This window comes from Cardiocondyla obscurior, linkage group LG26 (genome assembly GCF_019399895.1).
Source record: "Cardiocondyla obscurior isolate alpha-2009 linkage group LG26, Cobs3.1, whole genome shotgun sequence".
Taxonomy (NCBI): Eukaryota; Metazoa; Arthropoda; class Insecta; order Hymenoptera; family Formicidae; genus Cardiocondyla; species Cardiocondyla obscurior.
Genome location: NC_091889.1, coordinates 949,495 through 975,112, shown reverse-complemented (window position 1 = coordinate 975,112; position 25,618 = coordinate 949,495). Strand labels below are relative to the sequence as shown.

Below are 25,618 nucleotides of genomic sequence, written 5' to 3'. Positions count from 1 at the left end.
TTGAACGTCGTGCGGTACCTTAAGTAGATTACACCCGAAAACCGAGCGCCAAGCCACACCCGAAAATAACGAACGGTCTTACTCTCATCCGCACCACCACTGCAATAGGAAGACAAATGCACATCAGTCAGGAAAGACACGACTGCAGAATGAAGCAAAACGGCATGACGACGGTCGGAGTCGTCGAGAATGATTGACTGATTATTGTTTAATGGCTCCCAAGCTCGAGCGAGAGCCTGATTCGACAAGAGGTGAGTGAAGAAAAGTGGCGCCATCAACCGTGGCGCCTTGGCACTAATTTTGAATACCACTTTGGCGGAAAAGAGAAGTTTATGCGTTTCAGGCATATGTTCCGAACGATAACTTGAAATAGAACGCGGTTATAAGATCGTATTCTGATATATGGAACGGTTTTGGATGAAAAATTGTCATCCGAACGTTTATCGAAACCATTTCTAGTCTAGAGATGTGTTGTGAGAACAAGGATAAAAAACTCCGCATGCGCTCTGACGTCTGAAACAAAATGGCATCTTCCGCGCCGTCGACAAATCGGCGAAGTAAGGTTAGAAAGTTTATGAGTACCGCGTGTATAAAATTTTCCATTTTCTGGTAAGCTTTGTTGACGTGCCAATGATCACAGTATGTAACTTATTATATCAAATTTTTACATAAAATTATTTATATAAACCTATCAGTTTTGTATATTATGCATTTAATTTATTCACAGATTTATGATAGCTAAAGAAATATCAAAATGAGTAAATACCAAAGCCAGCGTTTAACACCAAAACATCAAGATTCTCAACACTTGTTATTCTCAGTTTTTACAGCAAATGATATAAGAAATTTGAGCGTGACAAAAATTAGAACGCCGTTATCTTTTAATGTTCTCGGACATCCATTAAAAGGTGGACTGTATGATCCATCTTTAGGTAATATATTTTATTTAAATTTAATTTGTTATAAATATTCTTATTATTATTAATTTAATATACATTAGTACACTAATGTGAATATAATTAATTTAAATATACGTATATAATGTTAAAAAGTTATGTTATTTATATTTAATAATTAAAAAATTAAGTTTATATTTAATTTATTGTAGGTACAACAAGAAGCAGTTCAGAACCATGTAGTACATGTGGACATAATTGGTTCAGGTGTTCAGGCCATTTTGGGCATATAGAATTGCCAGTACCTGTTGTCAATCCCTTATTTCACAAAGCATTATCTGTGTTACTTAAACTTTCATGTTTTAATTGCTTCACATTACAAGTACCACCATACATGAAGCTATTGCTATCTGCAAAATTAAAGTTACTTTACCAAGGCGAACTTAACGATCTTGTTGGTTTGGATCAAGAAGTAACATCTGTAATACCAAATATTAACAAGGAAGAAGAGAAAACAGAATGTGTTCGCAATATAATTGAAACTTATATGGAAAACTTTTTAAATAAAACTAGATCCTGTCAAGTAATATCTCATAATTATGAAAATCCAACTAATATAAAAACTTTCATTATGGAATGGCACACACACGTGGAAAACGTACTCAAGCAATATGTGAGGAATAATAAAGGTGGAATATGCATAAATTGTAACGACGGTCTTCCAAAGATTTCAACATTGCAAAATAAAATAATGGTGAGCAATAAAGAACTTTTATCTGCCAAGGAAATGCTTGCTGGCAAAGTAATGCATAAATTAGAGTCGATGATGATTATGCCGGATCAATCTAAAGAATATTTACGGCAATTGTGGAACAATGAAAAGGATTTTCTCAAGATAATTGTACCTTGCTTGGAATTGATAGACATTGAATATCCCACTGACGTATTCTTTTTTGAAGTGATACCTGTACTACCGCCGGTCGTACGGCCGGTAAATATTCTTAAAGGCCAAGTAATCGAACATCCTCAAACCTACATATATAAGAGTGTTATACAAGACTGTCTCGTCTTAAAAAATATTATACAAACGATTCAGGACGGAAACACCGAACAATTACCTCAAGAGGGTCGACTCGTTTTTGAACAAATAAAAGGAGCTACAGCCGTTGAAAAATTGCACAACGCTTGGCAAGCATTGCAAGGGAACGTAAACCATTTGATCGATCGTGACATAAATAAAACTGCAGAATCGATGAATTGCCAAGGTTTAAAACAAATTCTTGAAAAAAAGGAAGGTCTTATACGAATGCACATGATGGGAAAAAGAGTAAATTTCGCCGCACGTTCGGTTATATCTCCTGATCCTGACTTAAACATCGATGAAATCGGTATTCCTGAGGCATTTGCTCGCAAATTAACGTATCCTACACCCATAACACCATGGAACGTCGTTGAATTAAGACAGTTAGTTCTGAATGGTCCCAATGTTCATCCTGGTGCTGTTATGGTGGAAAATGAAGATGGATCTATCCAAGCTATTAATAGTAATAATTTAACGCAGAGAGAAGCAATTGCAAAACGTCTCTTAACAACGAGCGACAGGACTAACGAGTCCTTTATTGGCGTCAAAATAGTACATCGACATCTTCAGAACGGCGATATATTATTATTGAACAGACAGCCGACGTTACATAAACCAAGTATAATGGCTCACAAAGCTCGTGTTCTGAAGGGTGAGAAAACGATACATCTTCATTACGCTAATTGTAAAGCATACAACGCGGACTTCGATGGCGACGAGATGAATGCTCACTTTCCGCAAAATGAACTGGCCAGAAGCGAAAGTTATAACATAGCCAACGTATGCAATCAGTATCTCGTGCCGAAAGACGGAACTCCGTTAAGTGGTCTCATACAGGATTACATGATATCGGGAGTACGATTAACAATGAGAGGTAAATTTTTCACAAAGCCAGAATATATGCAACTAGTTTATACCGCACTGCCGATTGAACAAGGGGATATAATTCTTCTACCACCAGCTATTATTAAACCGACGATGCTGTGGTCCGGTAAGCAGATTCTTTCAACAGTTATTATTAATATTATTCCTTCGAATAAAGCGCGAATTAATTTAGTTTCTACCACAAAAATTAATATGAAAGAATGGCAGGCAAATGCTCCACGACGTTGGAAATGTGGAACGGAATTTAAAAATCTGAGAACTATGTCAGAGGCTGAAGTTATAATTCGACATGGAGAATTATTATGCGGCGTACTTGATAAAATGCATTACGGCGCGACTCCTTACGGTCTCATTCATTGCATTTACGAGTTATATGGAGGAACATGCGCAAGCAAAATGCTGAGCGCATTTGGCAGACTATTTCAAATGTTTCTACAACGTGAGGGATTTACTCTCGGTGTTGAAGATATACTAATAACACAGCAAATTGACGAGAAACGTAAGGAAATTATTTCTAATTGCAGAAAAATTGGCGAGTCCGTGCAAAAATCGATGATAAAAGTAGCTGATGATACGTCTGCGGATGAAATTCAAGCTAAAATTGAAGAATCTTATTGGAATAATACAAAATTTCGCGCGCAAATCGATCACAAGTATAAAAGCACTTTAGATATTTTTACTAATGATATTAACAAAGTTTGCTTGCTAACGGGACTCGTAAAAAAATTTCCAGACAACAATTTACAACTTATGGTGCAATCTGGTGCGAAGGGATCCACGGTTAATACTATGCAAATATCATGTTTGCTTGGACAAAGTGAATTGGAAGGTAAAAGGCCACCGTCGATGATAAGCGGAAAAACTTTGTCGAGTTTTCCGGCATACGATCCAACGCCCAGAGCGGGTGGTTTTATTGACGGTAGATTTATGACCGGTATCAAGCCTCAAGAATGTTTTTTTCATTGTATGGCAGGGCGCGAAGGCCTCATTGATACTGCCGTAAAAACCAGCAGATCCGGCTACTTACAAAGATGTTTGGTAAAACATTTAGAAGGCTTAATTATTAATTACGACGCGACAGTTAGAGATTATGACGGTAGTTTAATTCAATTTCATTATGGAGAAGACGGCCTTGATGTATTAGGCTCGCGTTTCTTGAGAAAGGACCAAATTGCATTTCTGGTTGATAATATAGATTCTATTATCGATACAAAGTTATTAGAATGTCTAAAAGAAAATGAGGATAAAGATGTTATGAGGACGATAAAAAAAATCAAGAAATGGGAAAGCAAAAACGGTTCGTCTTTGCAAAAGAGAAGAATGAGCGAATTTAGTAAATTCTCTATGGAAAGTTCTAATCAGAGTAGCAGTGCGAAACGAAAATCCATTGATAGCCGCAGTGGAAGGAACAAAGCCACGTTGTCGCTTATGAAAAAGTGGATAAAAGCGAAGAAAGAAGTGAAAGATTTATTTAAAGCGCAATGTGCGAAATGTCCTGACCCAGTAATGTCAAAATATCGACACGACATTGAATTCGGTGTATTATCAGAACGAATAGAAAACCTAATGGATGAATATCTTTCTAGTACCACGGCATCTGTTAAAAAGTCTGCTTTGAGAGATCTGTTATCTATAAAAGTTATGAAAACGATCTGTCCACCGGGTGAACCTGTTGGTTTATTAGCTGCGCAATCCATAGGTGAACCATCCACGCAAATGACTTTGAATACTTTCCACTTTGCAGGACGTGGAGAAATGAACGTAACTTTAGGTATTCCTAGATTACGCGAGATCTTGATGATGGCATCGAAGAATATTAAAACGCCAAGTATGGAAATACCTTTCCAAAGTAATTTACAGGATCTTGAGAAACAGGCAAAAAAACTGAGATTGAGATTAACAAGGTGCGTCTTGAGCGACGTGCTGAAAAACATCACTATAAATAGAAGAATGGAAGATAGCCCGCACCAAAAGTTGGTGTACTCTATAACTATCAAGTATCTGGCTCACAAATATTATAAAGAAGAATTTTCCGTTCGTCCACAGGACGTTCTCAAGTGTACCGAAGAGATTTTTTTCGAAAATATATTCAAAGAAATTAAAAAGATTGCCAAAATACCCAGGGTTTTATTACATTTCGAGGGAGAGAAAAGACGAACAAGTGACGAGGACGCAGCAATAGATCAAATTGATCCTGACGAGATAGTACCGGAAAATATCGGAAGCAAATCACGGATGGACTTGGGAGAGATGCACGAGTCATCTGACGAAGAAGAGGCTGCGGAAGACGCTGACGCAACGATGGCGAAATCGTTATTACGTCATCAGGAAAATCAAGAATATGAAGATGCTGAAGAAGAATTCGAAGACACTGTAAATGATAAAGAGGAAGAAGCAGACAATAATAACGATGGAAAAAAAATTATTGATAATAAGGAGGACGATGAAGACGATGAGGATGATATTAAGACGCCTACCAATAGAAAAAATAAAGCAACTACCAGAAAAGAACAAGTCATAAGTATGTATCCTAATGTCGAGGACTATGCTTATGATGAGAATAAATTATCGTGGTGCAAATTTACTTTTACGGTGAGTGTTTACAGCAAAGATTTGTCTGTACATTTTTTTTTTATTATTAATATACTATTAGCATTCAGAATATACCAACATATCTACAGTAAATGACATATCGATCTTTTCCAGTTACCGCTTAAAACGATCAAATTTGATTTACCAACGATAATTAAGAACGCTGCAAGCAAAACTGTATTGTGGGAAACTCCATGCATTAAAAAAGCTTTTACGTATCAAAATAATAAAGATGAAACAATTCTCAAAACAGATGGTTTAAACATAGTGGTAAGTATAAATCGCACGCAATTTATAATTAGGTAAAATATGCATGTCTTTTTCTAATATATTCCATGTTTCTTTTTTTTATAGGAAATGTTTAAGTACGATAACATCCTCGACTTAAACAAATTGTATTCTAATGATATTTATAACATTTCTCAAACATATGGAATCGAAGCCGCAAATAAAGTCATCGTAAAAGAAGTTCGTGATGTCTTCAAAATGTATGGCATAACGGTCGACCCTAGACATTTGTCATTAATCGCGGATTATATGACCTTTGATGGCACTTTCAAACCACTTAGTCGAAAGGGAATGGAAAATTCTGCTTCACCTTTACAGCAAATAAGTTTTGAAAGTTCGCTAGGCTTTTTGAAAACAGCGACGTTACAAGGTGAGTCACATCATATTTAACAGTCATCGATAAGAGTATCCGTTTATAATGCGAAACAAAATAATATTTCAAATAAACTTTTTTTCATACACGCGTACACAGAAATACTTTAATAAAATATTTTACTTTTTAATATCATTATTTCTTTGTCGATCTTGTTATTAAAATTAACATACAATACGTGCGTGTATAATTTTACTTGTTTGTACATATTTTATTTTTATTATTTATAGGAAAAAAGGACGATATATTATCTCCTTCAAGTAGGTTGATGTTAGGACAACCATGTAAATCTGGAACTGGAGCATTTTCTATTTTACCATCGTTGTACAATATGGTAGGATAACATTCCTTCACAATGTAACAATATCTATTTTAATTTAAAATTACTTTTTTTTTTCTTGTGTATTTGTGATGTCATACATTTTTACAACAAAATGCGTGAAAAAAATTTTTTCTATTGTAAAAAACTTTTTTGTGTACAATAAATGTAAATAATTGAATTTATCTTTTCCATTCAACAGCTGTTCTACATTACTTGGAAAATAATTACAGCTAATCTAGTATGTGTCATTTTTGCAATTTTTTAAGAGTATAACATATTTAAGCACACGCGACAATAATTATTTACTTATTTATTTGTGCTTTTGAATTGTATTTTGAAGTTTCTCAATACTTGCTCCAGAAAAAGTTTCCAGCTGAAAGTACAAAACATTTTATTTCATTAGTATTATATTTACTTGATCATTTTTTTGGTATATTTCGATAACCATTTTATTTAATACATACCACTTTGCCTTCTTTTATAAAAACAAATGTAGGCATGCTGGATATATCATATTCAGCAGCGATATCTTCACATTCATCGACATCAATTTTAAGAAAAACAACGTCCTCCATCTCCTAAAAGAAATAAAAATATTCATTTTTTTAATTTTAATATTAATTTTATTAAAAATTTAATCACAAATTTATGTAACATCAAACCTTTGACAAATCTTCAACCTGTGGGCCGATCATTTTGCATGGTCCGCACCAAACGGCAAAAAAGTCGATAACTACCAATTTATTGCCTGCATCTTTAAGTTTACTTTTCAGGTCATCCTATAAAAATAATGCTTGATTAATCATATTATACCCTTTCTTTTTTATCAAATAAATATTTATTGATTGCTAGACAAGCAATACATAAATCACTCACAAAAGATATACATTTTACATACAACTTTTTTACATTTTTTTTTTTTTTTTTTTTCCAAGTTAAAATAAATTACATATATTTTACTTAAAAGATATACATCTCACGTATACTTAATATGACGTAAGCTGCCACACAATAAGTTAGAGATAAAAAGTGATAGGAAAAAAGATAATTATCAAAAAGGCAGATAAGATATTAACTATTCACAATTTCTACTAGAGTTCATTACAAAAGCATGACATGTTCGTTTTATTAAAATCTTTCTTTTTTTTTTTTTAATAGATTATTACAGAGTTATTATAGTGTTTCACTTAAAATAGGATACCTTGTACATTATACGTGAATATAATATTTCTTATGTACATTATTATATACATTATGCGTGCGAGTGGTTGTACACAAGACGAGCAATCGTACAGCGATTGCCACGTACTCATGCGTTATTAATATCTCATTGGTAATTGTGTTCAATTGTTCGGTAAGTTTACACGCGAAGCGACCACGTTACACGCCATTCCTTCGTCCCGATGATTCAGGTTCTTGCGATTAAACGATGACGTAATTAAAATGGTTTAGGATTGACGCAATATTCAATGATCTCGTTCGTTCCCATGATCGAATCCTCGATCGCGGTGTCATTCCGCTGGAATTCGCGTTTCTTAATTATCTTTTACGCCGGATCGTTCCTCGCGAAGGCGACGCAATGCGGAATCGATTATTCCTCAAGGCCGGCAACCGAGAATTAAAATCGAAGTGTTTTCCGCAAGAAAGTACAATGTGATTTACGCGGGCATGTGGGACGCGACGTTGCCGGACTTACACCTGCGGTCAGGTGGTTGCAATTAATCCGCGCCTCTTTTCCTCCCGTCGGGGAAATAACGTCGCGCGTTACCACCGTTTTCCCATCGCCGTTGCGACTCACGAATTTACATGCCCTCAGGGCGAAAGGATCGATCAACTGCGCAACGTTATTCCGTTGAATTTCGGTCCGCGACGTATGCGTCATTATTTTTTCAAGTTGGTATCGGACTCCGGCAAGATTGCGGCAGAACGGAAAGCCGCAATTGTTTATCACGCGTGCGCGCATGGCGTTGTACATTCAAGGTTATTTATTTCGCATAACTGTGCAAGCCACACCGGGTATAATAGTTCCGCACGCATAAAGGACTTCGGATTCTATTAGCTACTTACAGAATTCTGGATCAAAGTAACCTTTCCGTCGTTACCCATTGTTGAAGGTATGTATGAATGGCCGACTTTCTTTCTGCGAGCAACAACGAGACTGTTACGAACCACACGCTATGGTAACTCAGCGGCGACTGCAGGCGACTGCGACTAGCAGCACTGATGACGTGAATGCGGTGACGTATGCCGCTGGTCGCGGTGATATATGGCACGACCGCGAGTGGCGTTAGTGAAATGTTGACAGGTCTTTTATTTAACACATGCGTACTGACCTGAAACACTCATTAATTATTATAATTAATATACAGTACAATCAGAGCTTTATTTTCAATGTCGAAGACAAATAGAAAAGTTATTTTATATATATATATATATATATTTTTTTTATTATTTCTTATATTTTATAAACATAAAATTGTAAAAAAAAAGTTTTAATCCGAGAGGACATGTAAGTAATATAAAATAAAATTAATATAAAATATTAAAACAGGTGAAAATATAAAGTTTGTTAAATTGCTATTTTTATTTAAGGAATAAAGCGATTATCGATTATAATATGAAGTCTCTCGTACTTATTTACACATACATTTACATATATTAATTTATGAAAGTTTTAAATTTTGGAAGTTATTATTATTGCTCTTTTTTTTAATAATATTATACAGTTAATAAATACAAAAACTCATGACAAACGGCAATTCAATATTTAATATTACACATTAGTTTATATATCTAATTAAAATTATGTAATTAGGCTAATACAAGCAGGAATAAAATAAGTTGAAATTTAGATATCTATATGTGTTGCACACGAATGAGATTTGTGGAATATTTTTGTAGATTGGAATTAATATAGCTTGTTTTCATATTGTACATAAGTCTACAGAATTTTTCTAACAATTTGAGAATTAAATATAGTTTTAAATTGCGCAAAAATTGGTAGATTTTTCGATTAAATTACAAGTGCTAAGGCACCAGAGGTAAATGCAAATTATAATAGTGATTGACATTATTTTACTTCTTATTAATTAATATTAAGATCATTGACTACAGAAATTTTATGTGTAAATATGTTTAATAGTAATATGTATATTGCAAAGATATTTATACATGTTTACATAATATAAGTATACCCTACATTTTTTAAGTCTTCTTATACCCTCATTTTAAGACTTTTCGGTGTCATTAATTTGAGGAAATATAATTAAATTAAATTTGCATTTTTTTTTTATGTACTCATCCCGTTAATTGCCATTGCATTTGGAGTATACATATTACAATTTGAAAAAAGCCAATCAATATATCATTTTAAGAAGTGTTTGTTTTATTAATATATTTCTTACAATTCTTTTTTCTACTTTATAAATTTTATAAATTATTTTTGTAAATGAACAAATAATAATGATAAAAAACAAATATATGAACTTTATTAAGTAATATTATCGAAACATATTTTGCATATTATATATATATATACACACAGGTATATATGTATATATATATGTACAAATAACTATGTGTGTATGCATATGCGTGCAGACGCGTAATTATAGATACACATACATACATATATACGTATGTAAGTATATGTGTGCATGTGTGTGTATTTTTTACTTTGTTCATATAATTATTAAATGTAATAAATAATGAAAAAGATAGCATCTTTCGATACATGGCAGTTAATAAGACGAGTTCAACACTTATGATTTTTAAATATTTTATACATGTTTATCATTTCAAATTGTTTAATCACACGTGAATAAATTAGTTTTCACTGAAAAAAAAGTCATTAAAAAACATTTTTATAATCCGTATTAAATACTTCACTGTGAAGTTACAGCCTAATAATGAATACATTGTCTGGATAACTTTCCTTGCACAAATCATTATAATTCTATAACTAAAAACTGATATATGATTACTTCTTTATAAATGCCTAAATAATAAAGCCATTTCAGACACTTATAAATATCGCTTTCTAAATTCTATAGTTTGATGTGTTCTTATAAACGCAACAAGATTGCTTTTCTCTAAAATGTTTAAATTTGAATATCAGTCCAATCCACAAAGTCCGGTAATCCCATTACGAGATCACATATTTGAAATTTTTTATTAATTTATTAATTTTTAGTTTCTTAATAAAAGACAAAAATTATGACATAATATATCAAAGATAATGTTTAACTTACTAATCAATAAACGACTTAGAATAAAACTCTAGATCTGACACTGTTATGTACAATATTTATTGATACAATTATAGTCAAATTTGACAAAATTCCTGTCAAAACATAGTGTTTCTACGATACTGTCCCAATACGTGGATGAATTCCATATTCTTGTGTTTACATAATTTTATTTTTACACACCAATCCTAAGACGGAATTTTCTTTATTTTCTACTCTGTCACATGACCTACTTTATATTGTATTATGCTGCGTCACATTATTTTCGATTATTAGCTCTGACGTTAAATCATTTAAAGTTTTAATTGAGATAACACAACAGATACCATATATGGATGAATATAAAATACTTAAAGGTACTATGAAAAAAAAAGTATACACAAACATGATAATTACGCTTGATGATTGATTTTCGGTTTTAATAATTGCAGGCAATTTAGCAGTTGTTGCTAAACATATACATCCCTCTATTTTTTTTTTTTTTACCTCTGTACACAATAGTCAAGATCGACAAGAGGTATAGAGGAGCAACTGCTACAGAAGGCAGTAAAATGTCAGTACGACAATCAACAGGACAGTATGACAGTTAAATGTCAGTATGACAGTCTTTTGAACACCATGAGGTCATGGGAACACTGTGAACTGAATGCACTGTAGTCCGCTACGATACCATTTCATGCCAGCCGCTACTATTTGAAGAATTAGTTTCAAGCGAAACTGAAAAAAAAAAGAATAAAATATAAAAACAAAAGAAAAAATTGAAAGATTACGATATTAATGTAACATTAGGAAAATTATAATAAAAATTTATTCTAGAAAATTATGCTGTATAAATATCTTGCCTGTCTTATCATTTTCTCCATCTGAAAACGATCTTGGGCCCCATATTCTCACTGTAAAATCATCTGATACGGAAGCCATCATTTGATGATAAACGGGATTCCATGAAACACAATTGACTGTCCTACTATGTCCTGTAAGAGTCGCTATAGGCAGTTCTCTTTTGATATGCCATACATACACTTTATTGTCTGTAATAAAATAGAAAGAAAACAATTATTTATTAGTATTAATTATGTTACATATCAATGGTTTTTATTTTAAGAAAACTAACAAAATACGATAACGTAATATATAAATTATTTAATTTTTATGTATATGGAACAGACCTTCACTGCCAGAGGCAATAAAATCTTGATTGACTCCTCCAAAACAGCTATGAATAGTAAAGTGCCCTTGAGTGACACCTTGAAAACGTCTTACAAGGCATTTGTCTTCTAAATCCCAAAGATGCACGCCTTGATTTGCCACATTAAGTAATGCGAGCCGATCGGCTTTGTTTACGCTAAATGACATAACAGGATGATCCTCTTGTAATCTGTAAAGACGTAAAAATATTTCATAAAAATTTAGATAATCGAAATATTATATGTTGCATAAAATTATTATAAATCATACATAGTGGCATCGCCCAAATCGTCGAAAGTATAGCTGCGAATTCTATGATGTGTATCAGCTGCTAGAACAGTTCTCCCATCGTTGCGACACCATAGACACTTTACTCTTACTCCTTCCCATGAATCAGAAACATTTCCATCCATGTCCTATTTTTATTAAAATTTAATAACGAGAAAAATTATTTATTATATGTTCAAAAATAGCAATTCAAAAATTTCAATTTTTTTAAATAAAAATATAAACTACTGTTAACTACAAAAAATAGTTTTGTATGTTAAAAATATTAATTGTTTCTTAAAAATAACATACACATTGATAAAATTGACCACGAAGGCCTCCTGCTACAAATTTATTCGAGTCTCGATGCCAGGCGCAAGCCGTTAATGAATCATCCGTGTTTTGTGTTAACTTCACGCGTAATTCACAATCAGGCGTATCGACGCTCCAAAGCCAAAGTTCCGGGCAATCTTCAGGACCGCAAGCGATTAGATGGGTGCTGTCAGGACTCCAAGCAATTAATGCTACACCATATGTATGGCCTTCAAGAGTTTTCCTATGAGTCACTTTTAATGTTTCCTGTATTACATTTAAAAAATTGCTTTTATTAATTATACAGTAATTAATACATTTATTAATTATACAACAAAATACGATATATATTGTTAATGGCTTATTACACTTGTAATATTACATATATATACATATATGTACTTACTGGGTCTACATCCCATATGATTACAGTCATATCTTTAGAACCTGTAGCAAGTTTAAGACCATCAGGTGAGAATTTACAATACCAAACCTCATCGCAATGATCGTTGAGTACTTGTATGGTATGACATGGAAACTGCTCCTTGCCACAGTTATGATCCACAAGCAGAGATACATTCTCAAGACTTGTCTGCTTTAAAAAAAAAAAAAATTATTTTGCAAACATAACAAAATGTAAAAATAAAGAATATAAAAATACTAAACACAGTTTTTAATTCAAATTATAATTTGATTCGATAATGTACCTGTGAATGTGTTATATGATACGTGCACAGTTGACTTTGCATTTCCACAGCTTGACAAAGCAAAGAATGAAGTCTGCGTGGTGGTAACATAATGGAGGGTGGCAGGAATCTTTGTAGTCTATCCATAAGCGCAGCTCTGGAGGCTGGCCCTTTGCCATCCCAGCCTGCACGTGTCTGTCAACAAGTGTCCATTTGCTATTGATCAAATTTTCAATTGTAAATTATTTTCAACTACATTTAAAAAACAAGAAAGCTTCGATCTTTTGTAGAAACTTATTAGTACAAGACCTATAGTTCAATAAAATATACTTATATTTTAAGCTTACGCGGCTATTGACTTCTGTAGCAATAAAGGTTTCCGAAGGAAAGCCGCGTTGAGAGACAGCGTTGTGCCGACGTTTCGCAAACATTGCAGTTCGCATCATCGGAGCAGAAGCTCCGATATTATGATGCGAACTGCAATGTTTGCGAAACGTCGGCACAACGCTGTCACTCAACGCGGCTTTCCTTCGGAAACCTCCACTGCTGCAAATATACCTATAGTTTAACAAAATATTGTACATAACCTGTGTTCGTTATTTAAAGCGAATATATGGAATACCTGTAATTCATCACGTCCACTGCACATCATAAATAAAGATAATTGATGAACACGACCGGTATTATGGCCCAAAGGTGTAAGTTCATTGCGTAATACGTGCAACGCATCGAACACCATGCCTTCTTCTAAATATTCTAAATATTTTTGTTCTAGCAGTAAGAATTTCATCTCCTGCGGACGAAAAGAAACATTGATTAAATTTTCAATTAAATATTAATTGCATCAATAAAAATTTGTCTGCATCTTCTCGCATCCTAAAATTGTTTATTGTCTTTCTTTATTTTATTTTTTAGTATATGTATTATTTATATATGTATATATTTATAATAATTGTAACTAAAAATAATTTACAAAATTTTGCCCAATGCTGATTGAATCATATTAATAAAATATCACTTGAATAAAAAATTTTATTAAAGCAAAATAATCTTAATTATTTTGACTTTATCAATTAAAAAAAAAATATATATGTATATATACACAATGTTGCTAAAAAGTTTTAATTACCACTTATTAGTACTACATATTAATTTAATTCTCAGTATATTATTTTGACTTTTAATCAAACCACAGTGATTTACTTTAATTTATTATTCAAATAACATAAAATCTAAAAAGTATTTTTAATTTTTATTTTGTACTATTTATTTTAAATAATACGATTGTTCCAATTAATGTTAATTATTCTATTTCTTTTTTTCTTTTTTTACATAATTAATAAAAAAAAATATAAAAATGCCCAAATATTTTAAAACGTTCTATTAGAAAAATTATATAAAAAAGATATTTACCACTAAACTCTGGTTTGCACTATTTAAAAAAGACTTAAGTTCATTGAGGTCATGGTCTGCTTTATTCCAGTCACCATCCATAACGTGCTGTCTAAATTTTGCTGCAGCGGGATGATCCAAACGACATCCCGACTCTTGCATTAGCAAATCTGCTGTCCGGCTAGAAGTAATTTTTTTTTTGGTTATTTGTATATAATTCGTAAAAAGCTACAATTTTTTGCCATCTATGAATAAACAAAAAGTTATCATTTATCGTTATTACATTTTAACATTTTGTTCTGGCAATATAAAAATTATTGTATAATAGTGTATACACATATTTCATATGTATGTGTATGTATGTACATCTTTTAATTTTGTAATTAATTTATTATAAAAGAATAAAATATCTTACTTAAAAAAATAATTTAAATTAAAAGTTAACTCTAAAATTTAACAATGATACATACTCTAAACCGACTGTTTTTAAATGTTGTCCAATGAGTCTCACAATGTCCTGATTAGTTTTATCCATTATTTTCGGTGGTCCCAAACTCTGATTTATATCTCCATTAACACCATTAATATCACTATCTGATTCTGGTAACAGATTGCCATTGGCATGAGGCCCACCAGAATCCGCCTTAGCTCCATTCTGTTGTAGTCCAGAAGATACACCACCATTTGAGGCCTGCTGTTGCATTACACTGTCGTGCATACTAAAACATTTCCCGCAACAATACCACCACGTTAACTTAAAAAGAAACCGATATTAAAGTCAATATAAAATATTTTTTAACGATATAAAATATTTTTTAACGATATAAAATATTTTTTAACGATATAAAATATTTTTTAACGATATAAAATATTTTTTAACAATATAAAATATTTTTTAATTTTAAAACTAACTATAATTACCTTGAAAAGTAAAATAAAAAACTTATAAATAATAACTTTTTTATAAAAAAAAAAAAATAAATAAAAATAAAAATAAAAATTCTACAAAGAACATATAAGAAAGGAAACGCAAAAATCTAAATATGTTTCGAGGATGTATATATGTAGGGTAGAATTACGCTGACACGCTCACAAGGAAAAGTGCTTGAAAATATAATACATTACCGATAATTATCCATGTCTGGACTGGATGAGTGGTGCTCGTCCGCTGGTCGTAGAGTAGCCGGTACAGAACTACGGGACCTTTTGCGCGGTGGCGGAGCGAGTCCACCGTCGTCCGACTCGCTGCTCGAGGCCAGGCTTATGCGCGTACCGCCCCGTTTTTCACACTATTATTGTCTCCCAGGGATAACCGTTGGCGAATAATGGCACGGGCTTGGGGCTGGGGGTGATATCACGCACGCAGCCACGATTGCTGTTAGAAACGGAAAAAAAGAGCTTGGCCTAGCTTTCCCCTGCTTTTTTCCTCTTCTCTCACCACTTGTCCCGTCGGAGCTTAAAAAATGCTGGTGCTTCCTCGCTGTCCTTTGGCGTGAGCCACCGTGGCTATCCCCGCCGTTTCCGCGAGCTCCCCCAGGACTCGATGGCGATGCCGTGGAGAAAACTCGGATCTATCCGCGAAAACCGATATTCAATCCAGAGAACAATGATTGCAACACAGCTGATACTTGTTTAGATCCGTCGTTTACGTCACGTCGTGCTCTTCTTTGCAGATAGATTGGCGATCGTCGCGCCTACTACATCCGCTCGTCGCATACTCAGGCTGTCAATCGTTCCGCTGACTTCGGCTTTTTCGGATTTCTTTGTCCACGGCAAAGCCACTGTTTCGTGATACACAGTTGCGATCGCGAGCTGTGAAATCAAAGGGGTCCCAATTCCCATAGAAAACGCGTAGAAAGCAATGCAACGGACAACTGTTTGCGAGAAAGCTGGTTCTGATTGGCTGAACAAATACGGCCATGTTTAGACTGCTCGCGCTCGTTTTTAAATAGTAGTTAATTATATTGATCGTAGTTATAATATCGTAGCTAATTATATTAATTTCTTTAAGGTAATTACGAAAATTACAACTGAGTGATCTAATCAACGAATATCACGACGTATTCATTATATGTACAGATTCGCGATAAATCGAAGTCACGTCGCGCGACTCACGCGCGCCAGTCTATGTCATTTAGAATAAACATTAATTAAACATGGCCGGACAGAATCGTGACACTCGTGGTCAGTCTTTCATTACGGTATTTCTTTAATTATTGTTTTTAGACACCACCAACAATTTTTTTTTTTTTTCTTCGAATTCTCGTACACAAAGACGATTAATTAAATATATTTTTATCAAAATTTAAATTGTGTTACATTGAAGACGTAAGAAAATATGAAAGTATCCACTGTAAAGGTAACCAATATTTACTTACTTTGTTAAATAATATAATGTTCAATATATGTTTTTTGTTTCCATCATTTTAAGTTTGCCATATAAAATCTTGCTGGTTTTTATTTTAGAAACAGAAGAGGAAGAACGATAATATAATATCTCTAAAGGGTACACATAAAAAGGATTTGAAAAAATTAAGTACATCTAACAAAATGGTAAAAGAAACTTATACGAAAGTACAAAGTAGTAACGTGAAAAAAAAACAGGATGTTAGAAATAAAGTTGACATAAAAAATAGAAAAGGATTGGATGTTTTAACACAATGCCCAAAAAATAATACAAGAGTATCAGAAAAATTTCAGAAAGTACAAGTTAGTGTAAACAATAAAATGAGAAGTAAGAAACAAAAGAAAAATCTACACGAGCTCGATTACTCAAATAAAGATACCGTGAAAATTGATAAAGCAAAAAAAGGAAAGAAAACTTTACACTCTACAAAAAATATTAATTTAGAACATAAAAAAACAAAGATTGAAAAACATAAGAAGATAAATAAAAAGAAAATGAAACAGGTATCAATTGAAACAGAAGAACAGCAAGTAAATCCTGATCAAATATTAAAGATAAACAAGCATAAAATAAGTGTCACACAGTTAAAGCAAATGCTTGTTAATAAGTCCAACTTTCAGCTAAAGCCAAAAGCTACACAGCTTCCTTTAAGAGATAGAATGATGGCACAATTAAGAGCATCTAGATTCAGATTTATAAATGAAATATTATATAACAATGAAAGTTCACAATCAAAGCATTATTTTAAAACAGATCCTGATGCTTTCATGGCTTATCATACAGGATATAATCAGCAACTTGAACAATGGGCAGTGAATCCATTGGATGTTATAATATCATCAATTAAAAAACTGTTTGTATATTCTGTTTTGCCTTTAAAAGAGTTTATACAAGTCTGGATACTATAGTGTTGATAATTACAGGCCAAAAGATAATGTAATTGCTGATTTTGGATGTGGTGAAGCCCGACTTGCAGCCTCAGTTCCTCATACAGTACATTCGTTTGATTTCATTGCTTTGAATGACAGAGTGAAAACTTGCGATATGGCTCATACTCCATTACTCATGAACAGCGTTAACGTTATCGTGTTTTGCCTTTCTCTAATGGGATCTAATCTCAATGATTATCTAATAGAAGCCAATAGAGTTCTTAAAAACAAGTGAGTATTCATATATTTTCTTAGTGACAATAATATAAGAAACTAATACTTTTGTTCCAATAAATAGTGGAATCTTGAAGATAGCTGAAGTTGAAAGCAGATTTCATGATGTCATGGAGTTTATAAGACTGTTGCGTAGTTATGGTTTCAAAAATACATGGAAAGACTTTTCTCACAACCTGTTTTATTTCATGGATTTCAAAAAAGAAGAAGATATAAGTACGAAAAGAAAAAACCTTCCTTTAATTACATTAAAATCATGTTTATATAAAAAAAGATAAATGTATTATTACATGTTTTATGTAAAATAACATTTTATTATGACATATAAAAAATGTTCCAAATATTACTTGTTGATATTACTCTTACCTCTACGTAATAAGCTTATATCAAACATAATTTGGATAATTACTTTATGTACCTGCTTAAACAATGTGCTATTTTTTTAAACACGTTGCTCCATTAGGCACAAATTATAATTCTAGAAAATAAAAAACCTACAATAATTTTATATTAATTTATATTATAAAAAGTTTACAAGAATATAATTTAATTTTTTAACCGACATCGATAGAATATTTATAGGCTCATTGTGTTAATATACAATTTTTATACACACATACTATACAACTTGAATTTTACGAGATTTTATATACATATAATTAAATTTATTCTTTAAAGATTAATCGTATTTATATTTTCACCAAATGTAAATTAAAGCTCCTTAAATGATTTGTAGAATTAATTTAAGAAAAACATTTTAAATAAATATTAATATTTATATATATGTATCTATTTGACTAAAATCTATACCATCCATAATATCTTCGCATTCATCTTTTAAATTTTCTGCTCTTTGCAATATTAAAAGCTGTAATTTGCCATAAACAATTAGTATTATAAATACGAAAAGCAGAAAACTGTCGATATACATATATGAGTATAACTTACTTTTGCAGCAGCTATAATTCGCGAAACTATTTTATCGCTTAAATATGGAATCTTTTCCTTTATTTCCGTAGCATTGGCTTTTGCTATAGATTGTAATGTTTTATATCCAGCTGTATGAAATTGACGAGCTCTACCCTATAAACAAAATTAATAAAATAACGATATACATAGACATAACGTATGAACATAATGTGAAATAAAATAAAATTAATAAGTTTACTATTTTAACTGATGGCAATTCCATCAACTTTTCCAGTTCCAGTGGACAACAATAAGATAGTTTTTTACTAAATGTATTTAATATCTCGGTGAATGTCCAAAACTCAGGTAATTCCTATAAAAAAAAAATTAGATCGATACTGAATTCTTCTATTACATACACCGTAATAATTATTATATACACCGTAATATATTGATAAGTATTTAATTATTTACCTGACAAAATCGGACTACGGAAGATGCAAACATCGAAACTGTATGCAATAGATTTTGTATAATTCCTCTATTAATTTGGTATTTTTCAGCAACGAAATAAACTGAATGATGATTCCACAATTCATGTACAATTAATGTCACGTAAAATCTGTCAATTACTCTCTTCTCGACAGACTAAATATAATTAATGTTTATTTAGTAAAAGAAAAAAAAAAGTACATTTAATTATAATTTTTATTACTCAGTGATAAACTGACCTTAGGCGTTATACCGTCGCGTAATTTATTTGCCGTAGATTCTGTTATTCCAAGAAGTCTAGCAACTTGCATTTGACTTTCGGTCAAATCCATTATCTTAAAAAATATAAAGAATATTAACAACCGTATTAAAATATCAAAATTTAAAAATATAGAATCGATATTTTAATTATTTATATTATAGATAATATTACCACATTATGGTAGATACTGCCAACAGGAGTAATTTGCGATATACTATCATAAGGTGTAACAAGATATAAAAGATGGAGATTATTAATTAAAATCAAATGCTCCTGAGCCGTTTTTAAATCATCATACAACGTATATGCAGTTTTTAAATCAATTGGCCCTATAACGAATTTATCGTAACATTACGATGTATTTAAAAATTAAAAGTAAAAAAAAAAAAAAAAAAAAAAAAAACATATTGCTTTACCTTTCAATGCAGCATTTCCCAAATCACAAAGCTGAAATTCAGTTTTATTTGTAAATGTAACTGTTTTTACTCCCTTTTTAATTTCTTTGTCTACACACGTCGATTCTTGAGATGGAATGACGACAGTAACATTAGAATTTCCAGTATTATTACCTTTGTTTTTTACTTGTATCACACCACATTTTAATAACGCCGTTATTGTTTTATCTGTGATTTGCTTCAAATCAACTCCTATTCTATTTTGCTGAATATTAAGTAAAGTTGCAGTTACCAATTTATGCAATTCAGACCTAGTTAATGCCATGTTTAATTGTATTGCACTCAAAATTAGATTGTTAAGTCCCTTATCGTTTTCTATATGTAAACTGCTTAATGAGTCATCCATTTGAGAAGTTAAGAGATTTTTCACCTATAATGTAAAATATGTTTCAGCTTTTAAAATAATTAATTATACTTATACATTTTATTTTCAAAATCTTACTTTAGTGATTTCTGACTTTTTACAGATAAGTATACTTTCTCCTAAAACTCCCATACCAGCGCGACCAGCCCGACCAATCATTTGTTTGTATCTACTTAAATTTAAGAATTGATTACCAACGTAAGGACTACGTAATATTACCTAATAAAAAAAAAAAAAAATTAATATCTATAATAATATTAGTCATCTCATTATCAATTACGAGATGAATTACCCTCCTTGCTGGCAAATTGACACCGGCAGCTAAAGTCGATGTGCAACATATCACACATAGAGTACCTTCCCTAAATGCATCTTCTAACAAACGCCGTTCTTCCGATGTAAGACCAGAGTGATGATAAGCCACACCAAATTTGACTGTTTTTTTTAAAATAGAACATAATCCTTCTTCAGTTTTAAGTGTGTTTAACAAGGTTTCTTTTTCGCTCACTTTGTGATTATACAAACTCCTACAATATTAAAATTTTGGTACTTACAATACAATCGTACGTATTTAATACAACTTTTCCAAAAGAAAATGTTAAATAACTAAAATAAACTTACTTAGGCAAAATTTTGGCTAATAATAAAGCCACATTTTCGCAGTTTTTTCGACTTGAGCAAAATACAAGGCATGAATCATTCGGTATGACTTCCATTATTATACCTCCAATTCTATCTGGATCTAGCATTGCTTTATCATCTGAGTACTTCATAGTAAATTAATTTTTTTTAAATATATTATATTTTAATTTAATATAATATAATTTAATTTAATTTAATTTAATATAATATAATCTTTCAATGCAAAAATGGCATTAAATAAAACCATCTTGTACCTTGTAATCATTGGTGTTCATATCTATTAACAAATCCTCACTATTTAAATTGATTGTCCATATGTCATTCTCACATTTCACATATTCTATTATTTTAACCGGTCGAAAGTTTTGAGAATATGTATCTGCGTTAAGAAACTGAGCAACTTCGTTTAAATTACCTATAGTTGCACTCATTCCAATCAAACGTATACCTTAAAAAAAAAATATATATTAAAAAAAAAAAACCAATACAGACATGTACAATTCGTAAATTTTAAATAACAGTTTAAATATCTATAATTACTACTGAAAAACATTATTTTTGTTAAAAGCCCTTCTAATGTGGCTCCTCTTCCTCCAGACTCTCCAAGCAAATGTAATTCATCAACAACTATAATACCAATCTAAAATATTTTCAATGAGAAACTTTTAGATTAAAAAAGTATTATTAAATAAATAACCTAGCTGTAATAAAAAGTTATTAACAAATTAACTTACTTCAGATAAACGTTTCGTTTCAATTAAACTATTTACAAGTCCTAATGCCTTCTCTATGGTACAAATGTAAATACTGTTTTTTCGTCGCCGTTTGATTGGTGGATAATGACCTTTTGTACTTGCATATTCTTCAATTAAAAAACCTAATTTTAATGCCAATACAGCCATTGATTGAACCTATGCATATAAAGTTTATGGAAGTTGATTAATTACATGTACTAATTCATATAAATGCTTTAACATATTAATTTTAAAAATATACCTTTTCCTGCACTAAAGCTACATATGGAAGTATAAAAACAGCATTTTTTTTATTACATATAATCTCCCTAAGCATTAATATCTCTGCAACTAAAGTTTTGCCGCCGCTTGTTGGCAAAGCATAAATTAAATTCTTTTTCATTTTAATAGCCAATTTTAAACATTCATCTTGCCATTCTATGTAAGAAAAAAAAAATTAAAAATTGTCTTTATTTCTAAATTTGATTTAAAATTGCATACTTACGATATAATTCACAAATTCCCTTGACTTCTTGTATTATTTTTTTCACAGTATCTGATAAACCATAAAAAAAGGAATAATTTACAGAAGCTTCAGTTTCACGGTTTGTTTCTTTTGACATTAACGCGGCATCGTTTAAACGAAGTTTCTTCTTCGCATTTTTACTCTTAATCGAAATATTAGGTTTGATTTTTAAGATTGGCGATTTTTCTTTGTCCTTGTCTTTCACATAAGAATCATCTTCCAAGGTATATTCACCAAAATTTGTAACGTGCAAACACGATACATTTATCAAATCATCTCGCGGTGATACATTTTTACAAGATTGATTTAAAGATGCTCCTTCAACATTTTGATTTATGTTACCTAATTCAGATTGTACATCCTCTTTATAAAATGTGTCAAACATATCAATGTTGCTGATGTTATTACAACTCTCTGAAACAACTTCCTCCTCTTTTTGTGAATCAAATTGAGCGAATATTTGATCCATCAAGGTTCTGTCCTGCCATTGATTCATATCGGGAGACACACTGGGCGATACTTTAGATTTAGAGCTTGTCGTTGGATCTGTCACGTTAGTCTGGAGGGTCTGGAGTGCCTGCACCTGGCTTTTTGGCGCTTGTGCCATCGAGTCATTGCATTCTGGGTAAGGCGAGGATGTATCTGAAGTGATGTGCAGCCCATTGTCAGGTTGTATATTACACAATAACGAATCGTCTAACAGTAACAAGGACTCAACCGTGTACGGCGACTTGGATCTCTCCATATTCCTTCTTCAAATAGATTTTGCATTCTGCCTGACGATTATTGACAAATAACGCGGTGAAACAGTTGACAGAAATACGAATCATACGAATAAGAAATCTGATTGGCCGATAAGTTAACGTTTTCTATCAACTGTTTCTTCGCTTTGTATAGCAGGCTCGACTGGGCTCGACACCGGGAAGATTCTTGCAAATACGAATTTTGTTGCTCAATTATTTCAAAGTGTACTCGATCTGCATTATCGACGTGTTTTCGGGGACCGAGTTGCGCGTAAAAAATGCAGATGGTGCTGAGGGTAACGTCGATGTGAGGATCAATTACTCCCCATATCGAGTAGACCATAATAAACGCAACCAAAAAACAAAGGCAGAACTTTTTTACTTTAAGTAAATGTCCTACATCTTTCTCAAGAGTAACGATTACACCTTTATTAAATTGTTTTAGGTTTTCACAATTACAATTTGGCAAACTTTCCGACGAGGCCTTAACATACGGCAATCGATTAAGCACGTTAAATAACGTATGTAAAGAAAACACCAAGGGGAGCGCTCTTTTTAATAATAACGTTCGTCTCGATTAGATTCGACACGTATATGCGTCTTCGTCTAATTTAGAAAAAGTACGTATCTCACGATAAATAAGATTTGCCTTATCAAAGCTTTAGTACTACGTAAATAGCTGTCGAACGTGTTCCTTGTATGTAGCAGCATATGGTGAATGTTTTCCGTTAGATTTGACTCTTTTCTAACTGTTTCTCAGTCCAGATAACTACGAGATGGCCGAGATCCCGGACTCTCGACATGTCATTTCACGTTGGGATACTCGTTTCCGCTCGAGACGAACGAAGGAAAATGCAAGAAGCCGCGGTAAACCTCTTCGTGATTAAGATTATTATATTTTACTCGTTTTCTCTTTTTACTGCCTTTCTTTCTGTTTCCAGGTACAACTTGTACATATGCTATTAATAATGGAAAAATACAAGCGGCATGTAAAGTCCGTGTCTCGGTTGACATTAAATCACCTAGTTTTCATTATTGGACATGACTCTACGCTTTGTCATTTAAATTCGCGACCTTCTATTTAAAAAAAAATGCATACAGCTCGGCGTAGAATTTATTACTTCCAGCGGGCTTTCTCCGCCTATCTGAGAAATTAAATCTACGATCACGTAAACTCAAGTGCAATGCAACATACTGCAATGTGGCCTAGCGAGAGTGTTGCGAACATATGATAATATTTATGTAAGTATTAATACCGCAAATATAAATTTTTTTTTTTTTTTTTTTTTATTCGCAAGATATACACGAGTGAATTGAACAACTCTATTGCCTGACATACGAATTCAGAAATAACCGAGGGTCAACGCTTTTGAATTATATTTATGCATTACATTAATTCAATGCGTGATTGAGTATGCAATAACAAGAATATAAGCTGCCTGGATTTACATCGGATAATTTAAAATTAATAAAGTTTATTATATAATTTATTGACGTGAATGGAATAAATTCTGTGAAATACTTATATTCGAGCATGTCTTGCTCAATCGCGTGTCAGTTACAATGAAACGCATTTATCACCTTTACTAAAGTCCACTTTAGATAATCTATCTGACGATCTATGACTAAAAAACCGAATATAATTACTAAAAAGACAGCATATAAAAAATATATGTATGTACGCAAATATATGCGTGTAATATGTAATGCAATATGTTAATTGAGATTATGCTGATTTAATATTTCGATATAAAATATATTATAATTAAACTACGTTGTATATGTAAACTAAAACACGAAGATAAGAAAATTTTCTTTTTTTTCTGCAAATTTAGTCACGCATGGCTTATTCAACATATTTGTTTCGACAGCGCTTAATGTGCTTATGTTAGATAAGAAAACGTATATTTTATGAAACGAGATAGGAAATAGCTAATCTTGCAAAAGAAATTTTTTAATGCCTTAATTATACAACATGCGGTGCACTGTATTGTATATATTTGTATATCTTTGTTTTTTTTCTTTTTTATAGATACACAGGGAAAAAACAACTGAAGCACGTCGCGCTTAATTGAGGAAAGGGGAGTATTTTACTTTCCCATTGATAACTTCAGCTCTTGCCCTACATTCTTCTGGATTATTTATATGCTACTAGAAGAAATCATGCGAAGATCCCAATTACGAACTACGAAAAAAAAATCATGCGACTTACCAATCTGCATGAGCTTCAGCGGAGTTGTTGAGTTCTGCCGGTGACTGTAACATAAAATGAAACATTAATGTAGACATGTAAGTATTTAAATTAATGTAAAGGTAAAGTTTTATTTTTTTAAAGATTTTTTAAAAAAGCAATTTATATTCACCTAAAAGCTGCTCCGCCGATGCACGATGC

At 32.0% G+C, this 25,618-nt stretch overlaps 5 protein-coding genes across 10 annotated transcripts; 2 read left to right on the top strand and 3 right to left on the bottom strand.

The window, feature by feature from the left end:
• Window positions 1-203: 203 nt before the first annotated feature.
• Window positions 204-6,724, top strand: Rpi1 (RNA polymerase I subunit RpI1). 3 transcript variants are annotated; one of them, XM_070672746.1, is made up of 7 exons: window positions 204-639; window positions 728-932; window positions 1,109-2,968; window positions 3,062-5,454; window positions 5,569-5,724; window positions 5,809-6,112; window positions 6,346-6,724. In XM_070672746.1, the coding sequence occupies exons 2-7, from the start codon at window positions 755-757 to the stop codon at window positions 6,456-6,458; spliced, it is 5,004 nt and encodes a 1,667-aa protein (XP_070528847.1). In that variant the 5' UTR covers window positions 204-639; window positions 728-754; the 3' UTR covers window positions 6,459-6,724. The 3 variants fall into 3 exon arrangements, with proteins under 3 accessions (XP_070528847.1, XP_070528846.1, XP_070528845.1); XM_070672745.1 differs by having other exon boundaries at window positions 204-562; window positions 1,109-5,454; XM_070672744.1 differs by having other exon boundaries at window positions 1,109-5,454.
• On the bottom strand, window positions 6,486-8,701 carry LOC139112017 (thioredoxin-2). Its single transcript, XM_070672760.1, has 4 exons — window positions 8,505-8,701; window positions 7,100-7,216; window positions 6,902-7,015; window positions 6,486-6,810 (listed from the first exon to the last, which is right to left on the bottom strand). The coding sequence occupies exons 1-4, from the start codon at window positions 8,541-8,543 to the stop codon at window positions 6,748-6,750; spliced, it is 333 nt and encodes a 110-aa protein (XP_070528861.1). The 5' UTR covers window positions 8,544-8,701; the 3' UTR covers window positions 6,486-6,747.
• A 425-nt stretch (window positions 8,702-9,126) lies between these two features.
• Window positions 9,127-16,232, bottom strand: LOC139112011 (WD repeat-containing protein 26). 3 transcript variants are annotated; one of them, XM_070672753.1, is made up of 12 exons: window positions 15,968-16,232; window positions 15,655-15,904; window positions 15,000-15,248; window positions 14,551-14,710; window positions 13,760-13,930; window positions 13,159-13,332; window positions 12,858-13,046; window positions 12,452-12,718; window positions 12,143-12,288; window positions 11,854-12,062; window positions 11,527-11,715; window positions 9,127-11,401 (listed from the first exon to the last, which is right to left on the bottom strand). In XM_070672753.1, exons 2-12 carry the CDS (start codon window positions 15,666-15,668, stop codon window positions 11,346-11,348), a joined length of 1,824 nt encoding a protein of 607 aa, XP_070528854.1. In that variant the 5' UTR covers window positions 15,669-15,904; window positions 15,968-16,232; the 3' UTR covers window positions 9,127-11,345. The 3 variants fall into 3 exon arrangements, with proteins under 3 accessions (XP_070528854.1, XP_070528852.1, XP_070528855.1); XM_070672751.1 differs by having other exon boundaries at window positions 15,655-16,232; XM_070672754.1 differs by having other exon boundaries at window positions 12,858-13,043; window positions 15,655-16,231.
• A 359-nt stretch (window positions 16,233-16,591) lies between these two features.
• Window positions 16,592-18,442, top strand: LOC139112013 (uncharacterized). The gene is made up of 4 exons (XM_070672756.1): window positions 16,592-16,888; window positions 16,996-17,789; window positions 17,860-18,096; window positions 18,164-18,442. The coding sequence occupies exons 1-4, from the start codon at window positions 16,868-16,870 to the stop codon at window positions 18,375-18,377; spliced, it is 1,266 nt and encodes a 421-aa protein (XP_070528857.1). The 5' UTR covers window positions 16,592-16,867; the 3' UTR covers window positions 18,378-18,442.
• Mus301 (mutagen-sensitive 301) lies at window positions 18,317-24,292 on the bottom strand. 2 transcript variants are annotated; one of them, XM_070672748.1, is made up of 15 exons: window positions 22,463-24,292; window positions 22,220-22,395; window positions 21,958-22,134; window positions 21,764-21,863; window positions 21,478-21,671; window positions 21,203-21,348; window positions 20,874-21,108; window positions 20,660-20,800; window positions 20,179-20,587; window positions 19,934-20,091; window positions 19,740-19,835; window positions 19,483-19,656; window positions 19,268-19,381; window positions 19,048-19,182; window positions 18,317-18,577 (listed from the first exon to the last, which is right to left on the bottom strand). In XM_070672748.1, the coding sequence occupies exons 1-15, from the start codon at window positions 23,226-23,228 to the stop codon at window positions 18,542-18,544; spliced, it is 3,057 nt and encodes a 1,018-aa protein (XP_070528849.1). In that variant the 5' UTR covers window positions 23,229-24,292; the 3' UTR covers window positions 18,317-18,541. The 2 variants fall into 2 exon arrangements, with proteins under 2 accessions (XP_070528849.1, XP_070528848.1); XM_070672747.1 differs by lacking the exon at window positions 18,317-18,577 and adding an exon at window positions 18,600-18,967.
• Window positions 24,293-25,618: the final 1,326 nt, after the last annotated feature.

Excerpts from the sequence above, each read along its gene's own strand:
- LOC139112017 (XM_070672760.1), bottom strand. The coding sequence starts at position 8,543 with ATGGGTAACGACGGAAAGGTTACTTTGATCCAGAATTCT. Across the intron at positions 7,217-8,504 it reads TTACTTTGATCCAGAATTCT|GATGACCTGAAAAGTAAACT; the intron begins GTAAGTAGCTAA and ends TTATTTTTATAG. Across the intron at positions 7,016-7,099 it reads AGGTTGAAGATTTGTCAAAG|GAGATGGAGGACGTTGTTTT; the intron begins GTTTGATGTTAC and ends TATTTCTTTTAG.
- Mus301 (XM_070672747.1), bottom strand. The coding sequence starts at position 23,228 with ATGGAGAGATCCAAGTCGCCGTACACGGTTGAGTCCTTGTTACTGTTA. Across the intron at positions 21,672-21,763 it reads AAAAATAATGTTTTTCAGTA|GTATACGTTTGATTGGAATG; the intron begins GTAATTATAGAT and ends TTTTTTTTTAAG. Across the intron at positions 19,183-19,267 it reads AATTGCCATCAGTTAAAATA|GGTAGAGCTCGTCAATTTCA; the intron begins GTAAACTTATTA and ends TTTTGTTTATAG.
- LOC139112011 (XM_070672751.1), bottom strand. Across the intron at positions 13,047-13,158 it reads ATCATATAACACATTCACAG|CAGACAAGTCTTGAGAATGT; the intron begins GTACATTATCGA and ends TTTTTTTTAAAG. Across the intron at positions 12,063-12,142 it reads GATTTGGGCGATGCCACTAT|ATTACAAGAGGATCATCCTG; the intron begins GTATGATTTATA and ends ACGTCTTTACAG.
- Rpi1 (XM_070672745.1), top strand. The coding sequence starts at position 755 with ATGAGTAAATACCAAAGCCAGCGTTTAACACCAAAACATCAAGATTCT. Across the intron at positions 933-1,108 it reads ACTGTATGATCCATCTTTAG|GTACAACAAGAAGCAGTTCA; the intron begins GTAATATATTTT and ends AATTTATTGTAG. Across the intron at positions 5,455-5,568 it reads GGTGCAAATTTACTTTTACG|TTACCGCTTAAAACGATCAA; the intron begins GTGAGTGTTTAC and ends GATCTTTTCCAG.
- LOC139112013 (XM_070672756.1), top strand. The coding sequence starts at position 16,868 with ATGAAAGTATCCACTGTAAAG. Across the intron at positions 16,889-16,995 it reads TGAAAGTATCCACTGTAAAG|AAACAGAAGAGGAAGAACGA; the intron begins GTAACCAATATT and ends TTTTTATTTTAG. Across the intron at positions 18,097-18,163 it reads AATAGAGTTCTTAAAAACAA|TGGAATCTTGAAGATAGCTG; the intron begins GTGAGTATTCAT and ends TCCAATAAATAG.